The sequence below is a fragment of the Sabethes cyaneus genome, chromosome 1, assembly GCF_943734655.1.
Source record: "Sabethes cyaneus chromosome 1, idSabCyanKW18_F2, whole genome shotgun sequence".
Taxonomy (NCBI): domain Eukaryota; kingdom Metazoa; phylum Arthropoda; class Insecta; order Diptera; family Culicidae; genus Sabethes; species Sabethes cyaneus.
Genome location: NC_071353.1, coordinates 3,512,003 through 3,531,371, shown reverse-complemented (window position 1 = coordinate 3,531,371; position 19,369 = coordinate 3,512,003). Strand labels below are relative to the sequence as shown.

The 19,369-nt window shown below is 42.0% G+C and overlaps 1 protein-coding gene across 1 annotated transcript in view; it reads right to left on the bottom strand.

Annotated features, from left to right (window-relative positions):
* The window catches only part of LOC128732558 (uncharacterized), a 90,141-nt gene extending 78,401 nt beyond the window's left edge, over positions 1–11,740 (bottom strand). The window contains exon 1 of the mRNA XM_053825832.1: positions 11,680–11,740. Coding sequence (XP_053681807.1) covers positions 11,680–11,740 — 61 coding nt within the window. The remainder of the gene's footprint in view (positions 1–11,679) is intronic.
* Positions 11,741–19,369: the final 7,629 nt, after the last annotated feature.

Here is a 19,369-nt window from a genome sequence, read left to right as displayed (position 1 = left end):
GTACCGTGGCAAGCTTAGGCTGCACATCGCACGTCGTCGTTCCGGGCCGCACCCTACGGCATCAAATTGCGACCGGTAGAATCCCTCCATCCCTTTGTCGGCTCTCGGACGGAGTGTGGAAATCCTCTCGGCAAGCGGTTAAGAAGCATTTCCAACCTCGTGCCGGTGAATTGTCACCCGAGCGAGGTCTATTCAACGCCGAGGAGCCAACGCCAACCACACCGCACTCGGTCGTCGGTTCACTTCGTTATCTTTTAGTATCGATTGACGTGGAAAATTGGTTTGCTTTTGGGATCAGTGGCAGCAGCTAACCGTGCTGGGCGTTCCGTTCCGTTCCGTGAAGGTGTTGAGAAGTAGCAATAATGCGAGATGATTGTAATTTCGGTCCGGGAGCTGCAGAGGTCGTTACAACCAGACCAGTTATCTGCTTTGCGGTGTCACATGCAGCTCAACTTGGCCAAAAAAGCAATAAAGAATTTAATTTATTAAGTTAAAAAATACGCTCAAGGTCTAGCGAAAATCCAGCTTCAATATTTAACACACCAAAAGCAGAAAAAATGCTGATAGATAAAATTATTTCGCATTGATTTTCTGAGCTGAGAGTTTTTTTTCACTCGATAGATAGAAAACTACTTCGTTTAATTGTTTCCGTTGATTTCTGCTGCTGCTGCTGCTCTTCACCGGCTGCGGAACAAACGATCAAGCTTTCATCTTCTTGATTAAAGCGTGATTAAAACTGCTTTCCTCTCTATCATCGAACCCCGTGTTACGTTGAATCAGTGAATTCACAGCTCAGTTTAGCATCCGTATGCATCGTTCCTATTGCTCAACATTCAATGCCGGCGGATAATACAGCAGAAGAGAACAATGGAACTTGTGATTTGAAGAAAAAAAAGCGTCGGATGGGTCCGTCCGTGCCGGACGGAATGGATAATAAGGGATCATCGACGCTATCACCCCTCGCGTCCACATAGCCCTCACCGTCGGTCGTCACTGTGCCGCAACGAAGTGGTGATTATGACGGATGGCCTCTCCGGTTCCGCTATATGTATAATACTCATCGCAATCAACGGTTCCGGGACGAAGTGAAGGGTGCGTTTTGCAAATAGATATCGAGAGGATTGGCCTTGGCTGGTTTGAACAAGGTTATGAGAGGTTCCTGTGGTATGGAACAGCTCGAATCACTACCTATAGCTAAAAATAATTTGAAATGTGTGCAACATTATTTTTTGTGTGAATTCATTGGTTTAGATCGAACAATTTTTACCGTTTTTTTCGTTAGTATAATGAATTGGTCTTAACTAACACATCAATCTAATACTCAATAGGCCCGATTATTGCATATGACCAAACAATTCTCTGTAATTTGTTTTCGGCATTTTCAGCAGTCAGCAGTCAGAGTTTACTTCCGAAATGCTAGCGTGGCGGCTATACCATCCATCCATTCTTTTCACGACCGACGGAAGAGAAACTTTTCCGAAGCAAAAATGTTGCTCCCAGAATCAACAAGCAAGCAAGTGAAAGGTCCATCGGACTCGGTAGTTTCATGTAACGAACGAAAAACTTTTTCCACGAACCCCTATTTGTTCCAGCTGACTGGCAAGCGGGTCTTGTTCGAACTTTGAGATTAAAGCAGGAACCTACAAATTGGATGGCAGCAACCGCAAACAGGCAAGCTGGACCGAGGCTAGGCTACATGCAATCGGAACCCGGACAAGTTGGAAGCTCATAAAAGTTTCATGGCAGATGTCCTGCCGGGTTGTTTTCAATTTGTTCTGGAATAGCAGTATCGGATGGAAGAGATCACTACGAATGGCGTCGTGACCCGTTCTAGTTAGGGATTAGAAAAAATAAAGTCTGCATTTGGGCTTTAGATGGTTACGGTAGAACAGCGGAAACTACTTTTCGGAAAAGTAAACAAAATTGAAAGTTTTCATTATTTAAGTTGAACGGTATCGGGATGAAAACCCAGAAGCGCAGGTATTTCGTTTAGTTATATGGTCAAAACAACTTCGGCCATGGAAAAACAAAAACATCTGAGGCCCGTTGGCCGGCAGTAAGTACGCACTGCAGCGTACAAATGGTTTCGTGACCGAGGCTAGAATTGCTTACTGCAAGCGACGAGATGAAACTGTTGGCGGAAACTAATATTTTTTACGACTACTGACCGCCCAACAAACACCGAAGCTGAATTAAAATGCTTCTGATTTGGTTACAGCTGATTTAACTCTGAATACAGGTGGTAGACGCTGAATAAATTTAAGTAAAGGCCCCTGTATTCTATAAGTGTTTAAGCAGATTAGGCGCATCTTCAACCTCTCCACAACCCGTCAATATTCTCCATAATTGTGCTATACTAGCTGAATAAACGATTTGTCATCTTAATAAAAAAGCCTTGCTAAGACACATTTATGCGCTGATTAAACATTTTAGTAGTCATTATTATTCAGCCATAGCTGAATATGCATCGAATAAAATTTATGTAAACAATTCTACAATATTTATTCAGTCGAAATTGGAGAATTTATACAACCTATTTCGTTTGAGGCAGAAAAAACACTTGTTAAGCAATTATATCGCCCTTTATATAACCTCTGTGCGCCTTGTTTCCAGCTTTGCGCAAATTGGTTATTTAAAAACACGCAAAAGCCCCTATTAGGCTCCATTGCAGTTTCGAAAGCAGCTATTAGCAAGCTCGAAGCTTGATAAAATCACCAAATTTAGATGTTTAAGTGCCGAAAAAAGGTTTTTATTTCTAAAATTAAACCATATTTCAGCTACAGGTTGAAACAATTCAGCTATAAAAGCGTTTGATCAACCAGAAATTGTTACTTGGGTAGCTGCTTTCAAAGCTGCAATGGAGCTTAATGGAGGCTTTTGCGTGTTTTTAAATAACCAATTTGAGCAATGCTGTCAATTGTATTTTTAGAACGAGAAATAGTTTTGCAATGCTTTTTCAGTCGCTTAATCAACGTCTCATCAACCTTTATGCAGCCAAAAAAATCTATTTTTAAATTAAAAAAAATAGAAAGCGTCATATTTATTTTGCTATGGCGTCGTATGCTATACTTTATATTTCGAATGACTTGAGTTCGTATATACAAGCTAATTAAAAATGCATGTCGTCATCTTTCGGGAATTGAACCGCCATCTTCTGATCCATAAGCACTCACCGTATGATCCGCCCCATCTGCATCTGCAGAGCAGACAGTGAGAATATCTTTACAAAACCTGAAACCTGTGGCTAGTTTTAGAAATAAAAACCTTTTTTCAGCTCTTAAGCAGCTAAGGTAAGCTTTGGGCTTGCTAATAGCTGCTTTGAAGCTGTAATGTAGCTTAATACAGGTTTTTGTGCGTTTTCAAATCACTAATTTGCGCAAAGCTGGACGCAAGGCGCACAGAGGCGATATAACTGCTTAACAAGTGTTTTTTTGCCTCAAATGAAATATGTTGCATAAGTTCTCCAATTTCGGCCGAATACGTATTGTAGAATTGTTTATATAAATTTTATTCGAAGCATATTCAGTTATGGCTGAATAATTAAAACTTTTAAATTTTAGGTCAAAACTTCGTTTTTTGGCACGTTACTGATAGCTAGCCATCGGGATGATTTGTGCGCAGCTAGGAAGCGATAGTAATTGTGTACCTCAAAAAATGAATTCCAAAACTGGAATAAAAAATTTTTTAAATTTTCAACACTATTCGTCGGCCATGTTCTCTTAAAGCAGAGAACTATGCTTTAACGAAACTTGACTGTCCGGAACAAAACAAAAGAATCAGCACAGTAGCGAACTAATTCCATTCACAACCCAACGATTTTCCCTGGTATGGAACGTGAGGATGGAACCGTTTGAATGCTCCTCTAAGCATACCTAGCGACAATACAAGCAAATGAATAATTATGAGTGTTAGAACCAGATACAGTTTTTACCCGTCCGAGCACCGAGCACTCTGGTAGGAAGGAAGGATCGGTGTGCATCGTACACATTCCACCAACCGACGCCTGGATATCATCTTGTAATCTTGCATATAGTCGTGTTGCGAGTGCACCTTGCCTAGCTTTCTTTCTTTTTCTATTCCGCTCGTCATCTCATCTGCTCCAGACCCACGCGGCAGCAGAAATCTGAGAGGAAAAACAGGTTCGTTACTCGAGCCGATAATGGCACTACAATCATCATTCCGTTGTTCCATTTTCCGACTGAATAGGTGGGAGATTGTATCTCATTCCGATTGCTGTGGTGGGTTGGTATGAAATTTTATGAATCCGCTGTGGCCTGTAATTTGTGCGAACTGGCACGGATCTGATTAGGTGGGTAAAAGTAGATAAATAGAGGGGTTAAAATTTTGCCCCGAGGACGATGAAAACAACTTCTCTTTGTCCTGACGGTAATACCTAGCAGTGAGGAACGAGCAGATGGAACCTTCAGTTTTCTCCCCCCGCCGGTTCATCAGACGGAATCACCACTCCATTACAATAATTGCGGCACTTCCCTTTCAGTTTACGTGGTGGAACCATCCGTTTGCACAATTTCTTCATTGTGGGCTGTTCTATTGTGATAGGATTCTTCAGAATTGAAAACATCCATCACAAGGCAGAGTCTGTATCGGATAGAGTTGGAAATTCCAGGTCAATGCGGAGACGCTTGAGTCAGCCAACAACTAACTGCCGGTTGAGTATTTATCACTAACGTTATTGTGAACGAAGTAATATTGCGCCACAAAATACTGACGGATAGTTTTCTAAAGAAGGAAGAATTCTATTCGACTCTGGTACATTATGTAAGACAAAAAATATTCCCAAATATTCGATTTTTTTCGCTTCTTACTGATTGTTGATAGAGTTCGTAGGATTATTGCACTAACCCCGTTATCCCGTTATATCCCCGTTATATCATTTATGATACATGAAGAAATCCAATCGGTAAGCAGCGCTGTGGCGTTCGACATTCGGTATTCGTCCATTCGACATTCGGTCAACCAACGGCAACGTTGGTCGTAAGTAAAATAATCAAGAGTCTGAAATGGAAATACTCAATATTGAGAAGCAAAAAGGTGCAGAACATTGCTTTGAAAATTGGTTTAAAAAGAACGTTCTTGACTACGAAAAAGAGGATTGCTGGAGCTGGATTGGAAGTTCCCAAAACGTAGTTCCTGGGATGGGCTATCCAATTTGCTACGAAAGGTTTCCATTGAGATGGCGGGAAATCCAACCAGTGTCGTACAGCGGACGATTCTGTTCAACAGAAAACTCGCGGAAAGACTTGGATCTCTTGCTTATTGGGTGCTAATTCGGCACCACACAGCTCAAGCTCAAGCAGCTAATGTAGCAGCCTTGCAGGCTGACTCTGACCGAACGTAGCAGAATACTTCGTAGGCTCTTTGTGAGTTGTCGGAAAATATGTGGAGTTAAAATGAGGTTGTGTTATACAAGGATACACTACGTGGAATTTGGAGACTGTTGATGGTATCAAGTGTTCCGTGGAATTTCTTCCACGGAGATGTGAAGAAAGACATCGGTCCCGCAGATAGGCATCTCCCACATAGGTCTTTAGCCCCCAAAGAGCTACGTACGACATAGCCTTTCGTTTCGTTGCAGTTGGTGCTAGCAATGGATGCAGCACCTTGAAGTTCATTATGTCGGATTCCGGTTCCCAGATAAGTCTTAGGGTAGATACAGTTTGATCGTCCTAAAGAGGTTTCGTCAGCTGGGTTCATGAGTTTCACCATATGGTTAAGTCGTTCATATTCTTTCCTGAACCGACAATATGCCTCTTTGGTGATTGGAGCTTAAAATGTCTTGCAACGGTCTTGCCAACTGCCAGTAGCACGTTCTTTCGAAGATTCGAGAAAAATCTCCACGTTGCCAGCATTTGCTAGCAATATCGAACGTTCTAGAAACGTCCCCTAGCAACATGTAGCAGAACCTTCTCGAGGTAGTATAAATACGGGCGTCTAGCCAAAAGCAAAGTCAGTCTAAATACAAACAATGTACCGTGAAGTGAAATAAAATAAAAGTAAATGGCAGCAGTAGAAAAAAATAAGTGTTTCATTGTGAATAAAGCATTGGTTTCCTCACTTCCAACAATTCCTTTTTGTGGCGTCCGTTTGTGTGTTTTTACCTTCCGTCACGGTTACCGTTGAAGTTAATCACCGGCTCCATTAGTGCAAATTTCTGCCTTTCGTTGCGATTACCGTTGAAGTCAATCGCTTCCATCAGTGTTTTTGCCTTCCGTCGCGATTATCTTAAAGTTAACCACGTGTCGTGTTGTATCGGTTGTGTACGTGACTTGTTATCATTTGAACGTGATGCTAAACTTGCTAAGTGTGGAGTGTTTTTCCCGCACCAGCCACCGAAAAGTGTAAGGAGATGTTACCCCGAACTCTTTCCCGGAAAATCTAGACTCCGCAAGATAAGCAGACATTGGTCTATTAGCTTGGCAAAGTAAATAAAAAAGTCACGCGGATCTTAAGTTCTTTGGCAAGAGGCGAATCAGCCGCAGGCTGAAAACCTCTCTAATATAGAATAAAAAAAAATTCCTTGGAAGCGGCAGAAAAGTCGAACAAAAGGCTGTCGCTGACCCTACTGCGGGTCCACACTATTAACCTGCAGATGATTTACCAAGACTTGAGATCCACGACGTTATCACCGCATCAGTGATGGAGGAGAATGTCGCTGCGCAGGAAAAGAAGTGTGTTGAGCTCGAAGCGCTCTACAGTGAGACATTGGTCAAGATCGAAACAGTGATCGAAGTCATCGAAAAGGAAAATCGACTACCCCCCTTCGTGTCAGTACCCGTTCCATTTTCCCCGACGTCGACCGCACCAATCCCACCGCCAAATCAACCTGTGATCACCAAAACCCAGTCGTAACGTATTCTTCTTCCCACTTTCTACGGTCGTTACGAAGCATGGCTACGCTTCAAGGTCATGTTTCAGGACATGATGCAACAATCGCACGATTCGGATGCCGTTAAGTTATATCACCTGGAAATCTCGCTGAAGGGAGTTGCCGAGGGTGTAATTGATCTGGAGGCGCTTCTGAACAACAATTATGAACAAACTTGGGAAATTCTAGAGGAGCGATTCGGAAACTAACGGCTAGCATATCCTCCGTTTGCTGAATATGGAAAAGGTTCCAAACAAACCGTCCAAGACTCTACCGAAACTAATCGACGAATGCACCTGTCGCATCACAGGTCAATCTCAACCAGTTGTTCGTGGTAAAGCTACTTACATGCGCGTTGAATTACCAGACGCGTGAACTTTGGGAGGCTTCGACCAATTAATCAGCGCTTCCAGAGCACGAACAAATGATTGAGTTCCTAAAACAGCGGTGCGTGATTCTGGAACGGTGTGAGACCACTACCCCTTTGGGTATCTCTCCAATCTCCAAAGTATCAACCAAATCCAAATCTTCGCATGTAGCAACAGCGATACCTTCCAAAATATGACCGTGGAGCAGCATCGGAGTAAGCTGAAAGATGAAAACCTGTGCTTCAACTGCCTGAGGAAAGGCCACCGTAGATGAAGCACTACGCCACAATGCCAAATAACACCGCAGTCATTTAGACGACTTAGGCTTACTTAGGTAGGCCGAGGTGAATCCAGCACAAGCAGTGACGCAGCCCGTAAACGTGTCCTGTTCGAGTGTGTTCTGTCCGCCAGCCAAGCAGGTGTTTCTTATGACAAAGCGATGGTCAATGTTCTCTCCAGAAGCGGTCACGTTCACCAGGTTGACTCTGGATCGCACATTAATCATCTGTCCGACTCCGTTGTAAAGAAACTGAACCTATCGAAGTCGGCGTCGGAGGTGCGCGATCCAGATACGTCATTGAATAGTGCTGAGAATGACATTCAGCTATAACGATTTCATCGCCAACGTTGAAAGTCTCGTCACACCGTAAGTGACTGGCACCGTTCCCTCCGCAAATGTCAGGCATTGTGTTTCCATCATTAGGCATTGTGTTGGCTGACACTTTCTTCAACCGTCCAGGGGATGTAGATATGTTGATTGGTGCCGGACATATCTTCGATATCTTGAAACAAGGCCAAATCAAACTAGTCAACCATCTACCTACCTTGTACGAGACGCAGTTCGGATGGGTCGTAGCTAGCTTATACGACGTAACGGAAGAGGATTCTGCGGTGTGTGCCAAACTTACTGTGACCGATGTATTGGAAGTGTGCTTGCAGCGGTTCTTCGAACAAGAAGATACCGGTGAACCAGCAACGATGATGTCTGAGGAAGAGTTTTTTAAGGAACACTTCCAGCGAACATATCGTCGTGATGAGCAAGGACGATTACCCAATTAACCAAAAGTTCCGATAAAAGGGGATTTTTTGTCTTCATCAGCCAACGTAATGATCATGAATAGAACTCTATTCAGCTTAATTTTTAAGTATTTAATCATACTTTCAAGTTCCTATTTGATGATTAAACTTCGAAGGGAATACAAATCAACTTCTAACAAAACTAGAAAGTTCGCAAAAAGTTCACTTAAGTCGCTATATAGAACACTGTTCAGAAACTCCAATAATCTTAAAAATAAAAAAGATTGGGGGAATGCACTCTATGCAGCGAACTCAAGGCTACTTTGAAGTTCGGTTAATTACAGGTAAAGCTGCTTGGCAAGCTATAGATCCATATACAAGCTTGTTAACCTTCTTTAGACACCATTATCCGAACTCTTAGTTACTTTCATGTTGCAAGTTGAACTTTCAAACTGCATGTTGAACTCTCAAGTTGCTACAGGTATTTACGGTACTTTTTTGAGAATGAAGTTCGGTTTACAAGTGTGATGTCTGGTTGTTCAGCAAGAAAATTCTACGGAACTAAATTTGAACCAATTATGAACTTACGAGTTCGTTCCTTAAGTGAAATTCGAACTTTTGGTTGTTTGGGTAATGATCCAGTTGCGATTTAGGGAATCAATGTATCAATTGGAAAGCTCCAAATCCTGTTATTGATTATGATTCTGATTCAGATTCTGTTATTGGAGAAGAGATATCAGCATGAAATCCAGTTACGCCGTTACGCCTTTGCGGTTATTTAAAGGAAGAAGAAGATCCTCTGATCTCCAGTCATATTACCTGCTGCATCTCTATATCTTGAAGCCATCTGGTAGCAGCACGGAGCTTCGTGTTGTGTTCGATGCGACTAACCAGCCAATGTAACACATTTAGGACGATGTCTTGTCCGACGTTGAACTTGAAGGGTGGATTCCCCATTGACGGAATTTCTGGAGCTGATCGAGAAACCCTGGTATTCATTCAGGACTCCAATGCTGGAGTGATGAAGGCTTTGGGGCTCTTGTGGGACCCGAGGAAAGACACGTTCCTGTTTCACCACAAATCACCTAATTCGACAAAGGACGAAGACAAGGTGACGAAGAGGAGTGTCCAGCCCGAGATCGCGAAGTTGTTTGACTCCCTGGGACTCGTATGACCGGTGATCGTCGAAGCGAAGATGATTGTAAGCTTCCAACTTTGGATGGGACCCTGTGGAAGACGACTTACTTCAGCGGAGGATGGAGTTCGATACATCGTTGAATCAGCTTATCAACCTCGAGTTACGCTGCATTGATCAAGACGGGACAGCAGTTTCTCTCTCCTATGCAGGAAATCCATAGTAGCCCCTGTTCGTGAGATGACCATTCCTAGACTAGAGATCTGTGCCGCATTCGGATAAGGCCAGATATGGTCTTATTTGGATAAACTCCTCTCAAAGAACTTCATACCTTGTTCGATCGACAGAGTGACCCGGTAGACTGCAAAATATAAAAGTGGTCGAAGTTCTCGAAAAAGTTTCAGTTTAGGCAAGCAATTTGTAGCTGCTGTCTGAAACGCGACGCTTTTGGAACTTCTGTAACCGTGAACCAGGAAATTTATCAAAAGCAGTGCCGCCAAGAGAGACTGTTGCCTTTTTTGGACATGAAGTTGTTACAGTAGCCCATAAATCACAAATTTTAGTCATAAATGTGTCATTTATGTGACAAAATGTCACAGAACTGATGAAGCCTGCAAGTCGTAGGCGAAATACGTATCTGTCGTAAAGAAAATTAATAGTGGAAATTGATCAGGAAAAAAGTTTTATTTTCCTTTTCTTTAATTTCAGGTTTCGTATTCCACTAAGACGCTTCAAAAACTTCAGCATCAAAGAGAGGAAAAACAGCTGGTGTAAAGGTAAACTATAATGGGTCGTGTTCGTGGAAAAGTTTTAGCAATGGGCCCATTTTTTATGGTTTTACTAAAAGTATAAACCCCAATTACCTATATATTCTCGATACATTGAACGATTTTCTTTCGTGTTCAGTGTTCAAATTACTGAATTGACTTCATCGATGTGCCCTTCTGTGTTAACAGTGTGACCGTGTAGGCTTGTTCGTGAAAAAACACGAAAAAATGTTTCGTCTTTCTGAAGCACCAAAAAGGATTTGACTAACAGCTAGTCTATATTTCCTCGAAATCGGAAAGTGCTAAGCCTCCGGCCGTTCGCTCGAAGGAAAAAGTGTGACAACCGACATATACTACGAAACAAAGCGTCTTTTCCATGAATCGGAAACCACCTTTTATCTAGCAAGGAAAGCTTGCCACAAAGACTTGTCTAATTTTGTCAACCCGCTTAATCGGCGGAAGTTTTAATTCGATTCTGGCACGACTTTGGCACGCTTGTTGAGTGCGGGCCGTCGTTCCTGTCGTCGTCGTCGTCGACGGCCGGAACCAATCTCATTTAACTTTAGGTGCTAAGTTAATTCAAAACACTTTGAGAGCAACAACCGATTACATAATCCTGCAGCGAATTATCTCCGATCCAACCGAGAACGAATCGAATCCCGCGATGGAAACTAAGCGAAAAAGAAACTTGACAGGTTGTAATCGTTCGCTATATTTGGCAGAATTCTGCAAATAACTTGCAGCATCATCCACTTCCAGTTTCAGCGTCGTCGTCGAAAGTTAACGAAACTGATTGTGTATCATAAAATACCAACTTTCAAACTCTAATCGACTGCCTGGTAAGTGAATATTTCATCAAATTACTCTCTAACGATATAAACTTTCCCCTTATCGCGATAATGCGAAAGTTGAGCAGCGTTTCACTATTTCCACCCGCAGCTACCGGGCTGGCTGTTACGTGTAAGGCTGGGATTCAGATCAGCCGTAGTCAGCTTCCGTCACCAGTGGCGCACGGAGTCGGTCTCGCACGTAAGCTTTTTGTGGTAGCGGATTGAAGTAACCCGCCGGCGTGGCGGGTGGAAGCGAAGAATAAAAAAATGGGATATAGAAACGTTTTTGTCACCCAACATACAATTCACAGCGGGTTGCTGCCATGGCTGGGGGGTTGAAACTGGGAACGAGGAACCGGAGTCTCGCAGGGAAGGGTTGGCTTATATAATGGAAGTACGTGGATACATACATGTAATTTATACTTTTTGTTTGGTTGTGCCTCAGTTGGATCTCCTACCGAAATGAAAAAGCTGATTGTGGAAAGGCAGAATCGCAGAAACTAAGCAGTTGGGACCGATGAAATATTCGCGGCTTACGCCAGTTTCGCCTGGAATCGTTATTATAATTTTCATGCTTCGGTGTTATAAAATATTTTAGTTTTTGTATGTCATTCTGCCTTCCGTTCACACCCTGTTTTAATGAGCGAAACCACTAGGAACGGTTGACTGTACTTACCGTGCTGCTGAGTTCGGTTTGACGACGCCGTGGAAGCTGGTTTCGAGCAGAGCGAAAACATTTTGGCCAACTGATAGTGTGTTTTAGATGTGTTGCGAAGAGATGTCCTTACGGTCGGTTGGTAAGAATTTGACGTTAACTTCTGTTTCTGTTCGGTTTTTCTCCGATGGTCCTTGGATAGGAGTGAATGTTCACGATTGTCAGAGGGAAAAATACTAGTAGGTCATCGAGCGCGGTGACAATGAAGTGTTTGAATTGACAAAATCTCCGTCTCGGGAGTAAATTCGAATCAGATCCAACATAGCTAAACCCGAGCTTACAGAGCAAATTTCTTTCCTTACACAATTCGCTTGCTACTCAGCACATCAACTTTTTTATGCCACTTAGAGGTGATACCCAGTGAGAAACATTGGTTAATATACCAACCACAAAGTCAGATAAAACTAAAAGCTTCCCAAGAGTGCAAACTTTTTGCCGGCTTCTGCTTCAGTAGAGCACACACAACACTTTCATTACAAACAAAATTTCATTATTCTGTGTAAATAGCGAAACAAAGATTATTCTTATATTTTCTCTCCCCGTTAACGACCAACAATCACGCACTTTTCCACTTTGTCGAACGCTTTCACCAGATCACGATGCCTTTTTATCCGACTACACTGAACAATATTGGCACTTGACCTACACACTGCTGCGGATAACTAACTGAACTGATGATGCTGCTGCTGACACTATGGATCTTTTCCTCCTCCCAGGACGGGACACGATCTACGGACTCGCGGAATCTGGCAACTTTGCTGGGTGCCGGTCGAAACTCTACTGCGCGAAAGAAATTTGCCCCGATTGAACGAGAGCAGCAGCAGTAGCAACGGCAAATCATGAATGGGCCAAAGCCGTTCTCATCAGCACCCGCTGATAGCGACGACGGCGAGTCCTGGATTCAATTATGTGTTGTTTTTCATCTTCTTCTTCTGTTGAGTAAGGATGATAAGGAAGCGACAGATTGGGAGTGAGCGGAAAAGAGAGCGATGAGAGCGTGTTTGAAAATGTGCAATGATACACAACGATGGCAGACAAAGAGAGCGAAACCGACGGGGTTGGAGTTTTTGTTTTGAAAAATTTACAGCTCGTAGGGTTGTTCTAGTGGAAATCAAAATGCTATTTTCGATTCTACTTTTTCCTAAAAGTTTTTGAGTTTAGAACCCGGGAAAGATTTATCTTGCATACCAACCATCTGTCAAAAACCGCGTGTTGGTTTAAAACATGGCATCAAATGACAATGTTTGACGTTTACAATTCATCCCCGTTCCAAAAGTACCCACACTATAAGGTCTCTCATATATTCTTCTAGATACCATACACCATCCTACATTTCAAAACTACGCTTTTTGGTAGCTACAGTCATTAAAATATCTTCATTGTAGTATTTTCAATTCAATCTATTCCGCATCTTCCGGATTTTGGAACTATGTTTACCTCAGTCAGTGTGATAGAAACAAAACAGTGCGTTGCCGACAGTCGCACGGCAAGTCTCGTGATTAAAAACCAACACCGGGTGTGTTTTTTCTTTTTTATTTATTTGTATATGAGTACCAGCTGACCCGACAAACTTCGTATTGTCATAAATTAAACTGTGTTGTACATAAATCGTGAATCTCGGATGACCTTCGTCACAATCTCGAGTTTTGCAAGTTTCTGAGGAGCACAACCTTACCATGGATAGTTTAATATACAAATTTGGATTTTTTCCTCACAGTAAAGAAGAAAACGACTCCCCCCATTACTTAGCCGATGATAAAACGGATAGGCAATATTCACCACGATTGAATAACATTTCGCCGAATACCATTTCGCGAAAAACCTTAAGCGCTGACGCTCGTTCGGACCCAACTGAAGAAAAGTCAACAAATAAACCTAGGCAGAGGTGATTTCCGGCCGGCACTCCCAACGGCGGGTCGCTGGCAACACACATGGAATACTATAACATATATATGAGAAGCAAGAATAGATTTGGTTTTCAAGCTTAAACTTTAGGTAAAAATGCATTATTTTTGCTCGAATAAAAAATTCTCTTTTCCTTCAGTTACCCAGCATTGGAGGTATAAACAATTTATAAAATATTTGTAATAGCCTTATTGACTAATGTTTTATGGAAGAGTCTAAAATTTCTCAAGTTAGATTAGTTTTCGAGTTACGCAACAATTTTTGTTTAATTTGTATGAGAGTCCTTATCCCACTGCCACAGGGATGAGGGGTTTCAAACCATCATAAAATAAAGTCATGCCTCCAGAATCCCCCACATGCGAAATTTGGTTCCATTTGCTTGATTAATTTTCGAGTTATGAGGAAATTTGTGTTTCATTTGTATGGGCGCCCCTCTCTCAAAAGGAGGAGGGGTCAGATTTCACCATAGAAAAAATTTTGGCCTCCTAAAACTCCCACATGCCAAATTTGGTTCCATTTGGTTGATTAGTTCTCTAGTTATGCAGAAGTTTATATTTTATTTGTATGGGAAAATGTCCTTCCCCCCCTTTCTTAGGAGGGAAGGAGTCTCTAACTATCATAAGAACCTTCCCTGGTCCCTAAAATCTCGGCTTGCAAATGTTCACACTGATCGGTTCAGTAGTTTGCGAGTCTACAATGAACATACGGACAGACAGACAGAAATCCATTTTTATATGTATAGAAACCGTGACCGCCATGATGTAAACTATTTTGGAAAGGACAGAAGTGTCTGATGCGAAGAATGATTAATTGGATGAACTGGAAAATTGTGATATATTTATACCAAAAATATATCGGGTTGTGCTTGTTACCGTTTGCACATTTTAGCCCATATACCACGTAGGAATAGCAACGCGAGAGAACGGGTATACTGCAATTCAGTATGATTTGTGTCAATTTAATGTTGCTATAATTTGTCTAAAGTCCCGTTATATTTGTCATTGCTAGTTTTTTGAATAATTTATAATAATTGTTATTTGTATATTAGAAGATAGAGTTAAATTAGGCACTAAAATAATTCATATGTGGGCTAAAGGTAGGTTTAGAATAAATATCCAAATTGTTAATACACTAAACACGAAAATGGCTGGATCTGGGAAAACGGAAATACCTGACTCAAATGAGCACTGGAAGGAGGTTTGGTAGAGGAAGAAAGGGGGTTGGAAAAGGGAGGCAGGAAAGGTTAGAGTTGTAGAAGCCAATTATGTCATGCCATTTATCATTAAACCGTCAAAGATAACGGAGTGAAATAACTAATTAGTAAAGTATATGTTAGAAAACAAGAATTATAGAAGATCGAAGTGAGAGAAAAGCTAAAGTGAAATAAAAAAAGAGAGAAGTTAAAGATAAGCAGAATTGGACAGAATCAGGTACGATCGGCTTAAGGAAAATTGAAGTCTGAAAAAGTCTAGAAAAGTTCCATTTTTTTCTTCCTTCCCCAACCTCCAGGACTTATTATTGTCCATTAGTTGGAATTCAACCGCGTGGGTGGCAAGCCGCGGTGCTTTCCAAACGAGCCGAGTGCCAGCATTACCATTATCCTGAAATTGGCTACCTGGCCACTACACACGACAGCAGCAGCTACGCTGCGAGAAGCAAATTGTAAATCCACCAGACGCCACCACCGCCCGATTCGACACCGCCAGATCCAGCATCAGCCGGCCGGCCCACCGTACACTTACACTATCAGACACTCAGTAAGTTTAATAAAAAGTTTAATTGAAAGACCAGACCGTATTTGGACTTCCGATTGGTGTCACATTGTCCCAGAGCCGACCTTGAGCCTCCGGACGTCACGCTCGAGCTAGCCATAAAAAGAGGCTTTCGGAGCCCAGCCCTGGATAGTCCCCAGTGGTTCGACCAGGGACTGGGGTCGACTGTCGTGGTCCTTCCGACGTGTAAGTAACATGCTATGGTGCCTAGAGACGTATACAAGTAAATAAAAATTAAAAAATACACTAGGTGGTGTTTTTAATGTGGAGACTTGCCGTGCGAATATCGGCAACTGCTTTGTTTCTATCGCACTGACCGAATAGATAACAGTATATCTTCTCGGTGCACATAAGAAGGGCTCCATATAAAGTAGCGGCCAAAATTGCCGAAAATAAAATTTCATATTTTAGCACATGCTTAAACGCGATTTTGTAGTAAATTGTCTATATTTTTATGATCTGCGAATAAAATTTTGATAGAAAAAAATATCATGTTGAAACAAGCCGTCAAAGTTGCCAAAGTAGTTTGAAAAGTAAGTCATTTTAAAAAAGTTAAAAAATTAATTAGTTATCGCAGATATAAATATTATTATTGCATATCATTTTAAACCTGATATCATACCCTATTAAAAAATGAATTGGAAACAGATTTAAAATCAATGAGATGCGCCATAGGCTACTTATATAGGCTACTCATAAACTTTAATAAAAAAACAACTTTTGTCACCTTTTCTAGCCGTAGTTTCTTACAGTGCTCCTGAAAGATCTAAGTGCGTTGTATCAAAACATGGTTTAAAAAATTTATTTAGTATCGATAGAACCGAGAGAAAGATAATTTTAATATCAAATATTTATATCGGGAGCATTTGATCATTTTTCCAAAGTCTCCCTAGATATGTGTTCTTTTGAGTTACAAACATTTCTTTTGTAATAAATATAATATAGAATCAATTTAAAACTAAAAAATTATTTTGGCCGAAAATTGTTTTTTTCTGACTATAGTGCGGCGATAGAAACAAAGAGCAGTCATACAAAACTAATATCGTCGCATGGGAAGCGTGTTGCACAAACGTGAAATGATAAAACTGAAAGAATAACACAAAATTATAATAAAATTCTATAATAAATAGAATAACACAAAATTCAAGTTGTCTAATACCCGACTACGTAATATACTTACTTACCTAATCAGCTCCAGGCCGTGGTTTCCTCTGCTGTACGAAGAAGTCGTCTCCATTCCACTCGGTCCATGGTCGCAATTCGCCAGCCACGTAGTCTGCGTAGGGTCCGCAGGTCGCTTTCCACTTGATCGATCGATCTTGCTCACTGCGCGCCCCGTCGTCTCGTTCCAGTCGGATCGTTATTGAGAACTTTTTTAACCGGGCTGTCGTCCGACATCCTCTCGACGTGCCCAGCCCATCGCAGGCGACCGATTTTTGCGGTGTGAGCGATGGGTATCTCCCTAAGCAGCTGATGCAATTCATGGTTCGTTCGCCTCCTCCACGTTCCGTCTTGCATCTGCACTCCACCGTAGATGGTGCGCAACACCTTCCGTTCGAAAATACTAAGGGCGCGTTGGTCCTCCACGAGCATAGTCCATGCCTCATGGCCGTAAAGGACTACCGGTCTAATCAGCGTCTTGTAGATTGTTAACTTCGTGCGGTGGCGAACTTTGTTCGATTGCAGCGTCCTACAGAGTCCAAAGTAGGCACGATTGCCTGCCATAATGCGCCTTGTATTTCTCTGCTGGTGTCGTTGACTACCTACTATAACGGGTGCCAATAGTTTATTGAGTAAAACATTCGGGTACCAACCGAAAGAGCGCGGGTACGAACCTGCCATTGCACAGCCCGATATATTTTTGGTTCATATCGAAATTCTCCAGTTCATCCAATTAATCATTTTTTGCATCAGACATTTCCTCCCTTTCCAAAATAGTTTTCGTCATGACCGCGTTTTGTCATATACAAGCAAATAAAGAAAAAAATCATTCAAATAGTATAGGCTACCATGTGGAAACTGAAAAGTTGGCAGTATTTTTGAAAACAACTTTATTATATACATATGTAATAGCTGAGTGTCCGATCTTGCTTTTGTCTCCGGGTCACTTGTACTGCTGTTATTGGTCCGAAAGTTCGCATAATGGATAAGAAACTAAACCCTTGTTCCTCAATTTGACCTCTATTCCTTGTCGCCCGTCACTTTTGTCAATCCTCCTATGCTGATTCCGTTATGGGAAATAACATGTACGTACAAGTTTGCTGAAGAACCTTTCAGGCGTTCCGGGGTTATGGCGGCAGTGTATACAACAATACATTGACTTTTATTTATTAGAAACAAGATAAAAGATTGTTTTTTGCTTCCATAATAGCACATTTCATGGAGACTTGCCGTTTCAGGCAATTGTATTGTATCAGTGGTAACTCCATCTTAGGATTGGTGCAGTAATAGTAGTGTAAAAAATAGTAAACATGATGACGTTAGAATTTTTGAGCTAGAATTCTACTCATTGGGAGAAACATAAATAAATGGGAACAACCCTACTCGTCACTGTGCATCAGTTTTCCAACCATGAAGAATCTAAAACAACACCAACAACCAACTTTTTCTTTCAAGAGTAACACATGCTTTGTTGACAACATTTTTGCAACCATCTCGGAGCATGCTGAGAGCGCAAAAATTCTCTCGTTTCTCTGAAAATATTGGCCTTATCTTCGAATCACGCCCGAGTTCCGCCCCATCGATCCATCGGTACGTGTGTACGTGTATGTGTATGTGTGGTGCTCCGTTCTAAGAGAGAGGCAGAGCGCCCGAGAGATTGGCTGATTTAATTGATAAAAGTCGGTCAACAATTGGCAGCAAAAACAAATCGGCGCTGCACAGAGAGCGTTGAGAGCGAAGCATTTTCCGAGAAAGACAAGCTCCCCGAATGTAGGAGACGTTGAAATTTTTATCAATGAATTTTGTTCCAGAATCCGACCGACTGACTAAGACTCTGTTGGGCTTGTCTGTTGTTAGGGGCAGGATCCACGCGGAAATTGGGACACATCTCGATGACCCTATTTTTCGCAGCTTAAACAATGCGTTAGAGAGAGTGGGAAGGTGAGCTGTGATGGCACCGTTGGAAATGCCCTATGTGGATGCATCCAATGGTGTTTTGATGGATTGTTTGATTTTATATCCTTTAGTTGTTAAGAACGGTAGATTATATAACTTTCAGAAGACATTGCTTTGACTTTAGCCAGAAAAAATACCGACGATTTGGCTAACATTGCCATCGATCTGACAGTTTCTGTAGGTTAATGTGTCTTGCCTTGTGCCTCTCATCGGTTGCTGCTGCCGACCGAGTTGAGCGGGAGAATCCTTTTGTAGGTCACACGTGCATCCGTGACCCGAGAGCACAATCATCGAATATAAAACCATCATCCTAGTGATAATCAGCCACCACCAGAAACAGCAGCACAACATCGTGCTCTATTCATTCCGATGAACTGGACAGGATATTGATTTTTCATCAACACTGCCGCTGGGGCTGCTCCTGCTCCTGATGCATGAGGCGGATGAGCACTTTTTGGAACGAAACAATAAAATGATGATGACGATGGCTCCTGTGGAATGCAATTATGTGTTGCTGCTTGTTTGGTCCTGTTTGCTGTCGAAACAGGGCCAAACCGGGTATAACTTTAGATTTCATCCCTTTCGCACCGTCCCCTTCTGCCAGTATCGCACCCAGCTCCAGTCGTTATGGCGACCGGCGTGTAATCTGGTAATTGGTTTGTTCGAACTTAAAATTGCTAATGAGATGAGTATGCTGCTTCGCCTTGAGCCCCAGACAGGGTGCTTTACACTGGAGAATGGGGACCCTTATGCCGAATTTCTTGTCTCTCGTTGGAATAAATCTACATACTGAGCGCTGGCTGATGTTGTGTCGGAGGAATATATTATTGAAGTTTTCCGTTTGATTGCCGGCAGTC